The following is a 6,392-nucleotide window of genomic DNA, read 5'->3' as shown; positions in this document are numbered from 1 at the left end:
CGGTACGGGAGGCGGAATGATGAGCGGTACGGGAGGCGGAATGTCGAGCGCAATGGCAGGCGGAAAGTCGAGCGGAATGATGATGAGCGGAATGTCGAGCGGAATGGTGATGAGCGGAATGTCGAGCGGAATGGTGAGCGCCGGAATGTCTGGCGGAATGGGAGGCGGAACGAGGTACGATTTAATTTTCTGGTTAATTTTACAACTATTTAATCTGCTCTCCTCTCGCGGCCACCTGTTGCCTGTTTCTGTGACCCAGGGGGACATTTTGTGTCGCTCTCTGCAGGGAGGATGCATGTCAGCCTGAAAGCTGGTTGCTATTAAATATTAACAAAGCAGCCTGTTTTATCCCAGTGTTCATTTCGGCATTACACACCTTGAGCAGACACAATAGCCCTTATAATATAATTAGGCCTACAGGGAAATGATTATGTTCTGCAAATCTGCAAAATATCCTGACATGGACATCTGTTTCATTGAGTTTTGGAACAGTGGTAATAACCAAATGCTCCACAAAAGTTATTGACTTTTTCTGCATGCGCGTTAAAGTAAGGTTGCATACTCATCTGTGTACCTGTGTTACATCCATAGTATGTTTGAAAATCAGCTTGTTCTCAGCACAGCAGCTTCCCTCCTTGGAGAGAGAAACACTGAGTTGGATTTATAGCTCACATTGAGCTAAGTTCCCTTCTGCTGCAACAGCTTAACACGCACTTGTTCCAGAAAGAAACGTGCGTCAGTTTCAGACCGGTCACACTATCACCCACAGGGGAAATCCAGTACGTCACTGTGGTACTTCAGAAATGGGCAGAGAGGGCATCTGGCCGACATGACCACAAGATGTTTTATGTGATGAAAGAAAATGTTTAGTTTCTGAGGCCAATACGTTCTTATTCGTTTTAAATCATGGAGTTTCTGATATTTATTAGCGGGTATTAATGTGGGCCTTCTGATTAGTGAAGCAAAGTGGTGGCAGTGGAAGAAAAATCCACAAAAAGGATTCGGTAGTCACAACTAGACAGATCATCTGATTGGGCTGCTTATGGCAGATGCATCATTGTCCTCAGACTCTAACAAACTTCCAAAAAAGATTGGATAACCTTTAGTGCAAAGGACATATAAGTGTGCAGATGTTTCGATCCTTTTTCAGTTTTTGCTTCCAGCACCTTGTTGTTTTGTGGAAGTGTTTTAGAGGAACTTTAGCTCAACATATTGTTAATGGTACACATGTCGGCTGATATGTAACACAAAGTTGCAGTACAGAAATACCAAAGATATGTTTGACTTTGTTTAGTAACAGTGACCTTTTTGATGATTGATTCTCATCAGATTGTTCATGTCATGCTGATAGCCTATATTGTTGTCAGTTATTATCAACTCCCAAATGTTGAAATGCAGCATCGGCCTCAGACATCCAGTCTGTTCTAAAGCAGAGACACCAACTTAACCTCCCCTGTTTTCAGTGAAACTACTGCATGTGGTGATGATAATGACGTTTTTATTATTGTGTCATGCGTTAACTATTCCCAGCCCGTAATAGCTCATAATACGCATAAAAATGTATATGAACCAGCTCCAAACTGCCCATTGTAAAAAAGCGTTACCAGTTACCATAACTTTACATGACTTACCTTCCAAAATATTTGAGATCATTTTGTCCTTTCTGAGGTACATAATAAACGTTGTTATTTGAATTTGTATTTGATTTTCACTAATATTAAAGGCACTCTAAGCAATGTCACGCGTTTTTTTGTCACAGTGCCCACCTGCACCACGAAGCATACAACAGTCTTCCAGCATTCCAGCCAATAACCGACAAGAACGATTGGGGGGGGTAGTACTCGGAAGCACGGAAGGGAGGGGGATGGGATGAGGAGGAGGGAGGGGCGAGCAAGCCTTGTTTTGTTTGAAAATACTTTGAATGTCAATACGAAGTGCCGTCACCCAACATCGCTTCGAGCACTTTTACTGCCTTAGTACACGTCCCTTCGCAGAAAAACTCCCAAGAGATTTTCAGTTACATATTAACCTAATTCTAGAAAATTGCCACAACAAAAAAAATGACCCCAGAACAAAAGTGTTTTAAGTCACGCAATGCTGCGTGTGATAATCAGGACAGGACGTTCATCCGTGCTGTGGTTGCCACATGACAAATCTTCAAGATCAGGAGATGATTTAACGGGCTGGGAAAGACGAAAAAACACACACTCTGCTGCACAAAATTACATGATCTTTTTCTGACTAAAGTCAACTTTTTGTTGTGAAATAATGTCAAAAATGTTCAAATGACTCAACCCGCCAATAGAAAATATAAGCTGTCTTTGGTGAAACTGCTCATAACTCATTACATCATGTAGTAAAACAATCAGGAAGCACCGGTGTAAACGGTGATATTGTGCCTTGTATACAAATAATGCAGCTGAATATTATTATAGTAATGAGGTCGATGCTGAGTTCACTCTGCTACCCCTTGCAGTGGCTCCGGTTCCATCCACCAGAGGGCCATGGTCCTGCAGGCCCAGTGCCAGGAGTACCTGAGGAAAGCCGAATACGCCCTTCAGTCTGTGAGTCCCGCTTTTTTTGTGTAGCACTACTTTTGGGCTCTTTTCCCTACGGTTGTGCAAAGTGAAGCCGGTCTGAGTCGGAGCTCTTTCTGTAGGATTTTATCTCAAGAGAAAAAGCATTGTGTATCGTGTTGCAGCTTTACTTCAGTTGGCAAAAAGATGTAAAAGAAAGACTGAAATAGTGTTTGGTTGTCAGAACATGTAACGGGAACCAGGCTGATAAGGAAACCAAGTTGTTTTTCTCTCTGTTGGATCTGTTTTTAGAGCCATATCCCCTTGGGCGACATTTCAACAGACACACACACACACACACACACACACACACACACACACACACACACACACACACCTTCTCAACGTGATGAGCAACGTCTTGTGAATTATTTGTTTTTCTGCATTGGTGTGTGATTTATTAGCTGGTATTGCTAGCTCTGATAAGCTATAATCTACTGTAATAAACAAATACTGAATACCACTTTATTAGTTCCTTTTCAAAAGTCATGAATCTCTCCAGTTTCAAGGTTTTTCTTGTGGAGTTTGTTTCTTCAGGAATTTTTGTCAAAATAAGTAGCAAAACTTATCAGATTATATTAATAATCTCACAGTTTTCCTATTTTTTTTGGTCACACGCCACCCCTCTTATCTGTGCAAAAGCCTTTGTTATATGACATTTTTATCTGTTGGATTTTGTGTCTTAGTTTTTCTTTAATAAATCTTTTCTCTTAACGCTGAATTTGTCAGATTTGAGTTGACAGGACAAAAATTCCCAAAGAAAAAACTTGAAACTTGGAATCTTTTTGGTTGGTAGACACTTAATATATTGGATAAAACAAGGATACAAGTGATGGACATTGTTGTCAAATTACAAATAGAAATATCCAATATTTGGCAAATTTCAACATAGACTTAAAATGTATGGATGCATAATTTGCTTTCTGCACAGTGGTTTTTTACAGCTCCCTGAATGCTTTGTGTGCGTCTTGCAGGGCAGTGCCCCCGCTGAGTCAGAGCGCTACATGATGAAGGCCAAAGAAACCATCGAGCAGCTTAAGATCTGCGCGATGGACCTGAGAGATCTGGGACAGCCCAATGACAACGTAGTCAGGACGTAAGGAAGACTTCTCCCTTTTTTTTTTTCTAAATTGATTTACATACAAGTTTTGCCAAATGCCCTTTCTCTCTTCCTAATCTGTAGTTTGGAGATTTGTAAAGACCAGCTGAAGGGGGTCCACATGGCCATCTCAGGCACCACCCACAGGAGGAGGAGCACCAGAGGGGGCTCCGGAGGCTGGGAGGAGTCGGGAAGGAGCTACCAAGACGCTATGGCCTGGATTGCACAGCAAAAGGTGTGTATGCGCACGGACACACACACACACACACACACACACACACACACACACACACACACACACACATTAGGGGTGTGAATCTTCACTGGTGTCATGATTCAGTTTGATAACGAGTTTCCTGTCAACGATGCAAATCGATATTGCGAGGCATTTCGATGCGTCACCTCCTCCTTATTATTACATAGAACTACACATGGTTTTCATCAACAAATTCATGCAGTCAGATTTGTATGGACTTCCCTTTTTTATTGTATCTGCTCTTAAAAAATGACACTTCTGTAATGCAGCAGAGTCTGAACACAGCAGACCAAAGGCAAAAACAAAAGAAGCAGCGAACAGAAAATCAATAAGTAATATCAGTAAGCTATAATCGATTTATGGTCTGTCACTGCCACACACACACTCACACACACACACACACACACACACACACACACACACACACTAAATTTATGCCTAAACCCACAGTCAGTGTAGAATGGGAGAAACAAGAAGGTGACACACAATAAAACCTGGAAGACAAAGAAAAACATGGCTGCAAGTTTTGGAAATATTTTTCATTAACTTCTAAACTTAAGACCTAAAATGATATTATGATATTATCAAGACGTTATTGGATATGGGGACAGTGGAGTAATGTGTTCAGTTGTCGGGGTTCTGGTGAGAATACGGGCAGCTGAGTTTTGAACCAATTGGAGTGTATGGATGGACTTGTGGGGGAAATCAGAGAGGAGGGAGTTAAAATAATCAATACGAGGAGTGACAAGAGCAGGGATGAGAGCAGCAGAATTATTGGGTGTAAGTGATGGGCGAAGGTGCTGCATGGTGCGTAAGGGGAAGTAAGCAGAGCGGGTAAGATGTATTGATGGTTTTTCAAAAGAAAGCGTGCTATTGAGGATGACACCGAGGCTCTCGACATGAGTGGGAAGACCTGAGTAAATGGTAGCACGATGCATTTACAGACACTTTTTAAGCCTTATTTACATCATTCACTTTAAAAAAAAAACTACATTTATGTTGTGTCGCTTTAAGAAAAAGGAATGAACAGTGTTGGTGACCTGACTCACATAACCCAGCACACTGTGCACACAACAGAGTTCAGACATAAATGCATTCATCTGGTATGTGTTCGAGACACTGAGGAAGTGGTAATGCTCAATGTAATTATGTCTACTATTAAGAATATTTATTTTTATGAGGAATTGACAAAAAAACAAGAACACACAAATAGAATAGAATGCCTTTTATTGTCATTATACACACGTACAACGAGATTGAAGCAACTTCTTTTCCATATACTCAAGAGAAATGAAACAACTTGGAATAAAATAAGTAGTGCAAAAGAAAAACGGGGGTAAGGTGCACAGTTCCTGGGACGCTATATACAGTATATATATATACATATATATAAAAATAGAAAGATAAATATGGTTTGTATACAGTGTGATAAACTGTGTGAAATGACATTGCACAGTAATGAAATTGCACAGAATTATCAGTGTTATCAAAAGTATTAAATATTGCACAGTAGGTGAGTAGGAGAATGTCCGGGGGTAGGGGTCAGACGTTGAAGTGTGAGTTCAAAGAGGTTATGGCTTTTTGGGAAGAAAGTGATCTCGACTAGGTCAGTCCTTGTTCTGGTGCACCTGTAGCGCCTCCCTGAGGGCAACAGGTCAGACAGATCATAGCCATGTTGGTAGTTGTCTTTGGTGATGTTTTCTGCTCTGCTCGAAAAGTGGACATGCAAGTTTTTAGGAGCTTCTGCAGTCAAGAAGAGATTTAAAGGTTTTATTTTGTCTTCAATTCTCAAAGCAATTTTCTTTCTGGTAGATTCCTGAGATGTTTTTGGTGAAGAGGCTCGGAATCATAAATTCGCAAAATGATAAAAAATTAAAAAAAAGAAATCCTGACCCAACTTGTTTCTCTGTCACCACCTGGTGGTGACAAGAACAAATATTTGACAACCCTTACATAACCCTAATATTGGAAACTCCCTCTCGGGGCTGTGAGATGTGTGTCAGAAGGGTTTTGCTGTCCGCCTGAAAATGAACTAAAATAAAATAAAATGAAGGAAAAGTTTTCAGCTGCAGCAGTGTTCGTATTGTTATTGTTTCTGCTGATGAGATATGATTGACGTGTTTCAGCGTCTGATCGAAACGGCTTCCTGGGGAGACGATCCTGCAGCCATCGAGCAGCAGCTCATCAGCCACCAGAGCTTTCACAGCTCCATCCAGAGGGCCAGCGAGGTGGAGCGAGCCAAAGACGACCTGGTGGGTTCAGCCTGCACATTTATCAACACAATGGCAAATATGGTATTGTTGGAAACAGAAGTCCCAGTAATGTAAATTTGCTAGAGAGCACAAATAATGCACATCCCCCAAAAGCTCTAAATGGTATTCATATCTCAATGAAATAAAATCTGGATCTGCATCACAATGCACACAGTGTTGGATAATCACAGCATACATGATGACTTTTT

The 6,392-nt window shown here is 41.1% G+C and overlaps 1 protein-coding gene across 1 annotated transcript in view; it reads left to right on the top strand.

The window, feature by feature from the left end:
• The first annotated feature begins 30 nt into the window (after nt 1-30).
• Nucleotides 31-6,392, top strand: part of dspb (desmoplakin b) — a 32,844-nt gene continuing 26,482 nt past the window's right edge. The window contains 6 exon segments of the mRNA XM_032526946.1: nt 31-65; nt 108-174; nt 2,477-2,564; nt 3,551-3,672; nt 3,760-3,910; nt 6,058-6,183. Coding sequence (XP_032382837.1) covers nt 41-65; nt 108-174; nt 2,477-2,564; nt 3,551-3,672; nt 3,760-3,910; nt 6,058-6,183 — 579 coding nt within the window. The 5' untranslated portion in view covers nt 31-40.

The sequence above is a fragment of the Etheostoma spectabile genome, chromosome 9 (assembly GCF_008692095.1).
Source record: "Etheostoma spectabile isolate EspeVRDwgs_2016 chromosome 9, UIUC_Espe_1.0, whole genome shotgun sequence".
NCBI classification, from domain to species: Eukaryota; Metazoa; Chordata; class Actinopteri; order Perciformes; family Percidae; genus Etheostoma; species Etheostoma spectabile.
The sequence above is the reverse complement of the archived record's forward strand: the minus strand, read 5'-3'. Positions and strand labels throughout refer to the sequence as shown.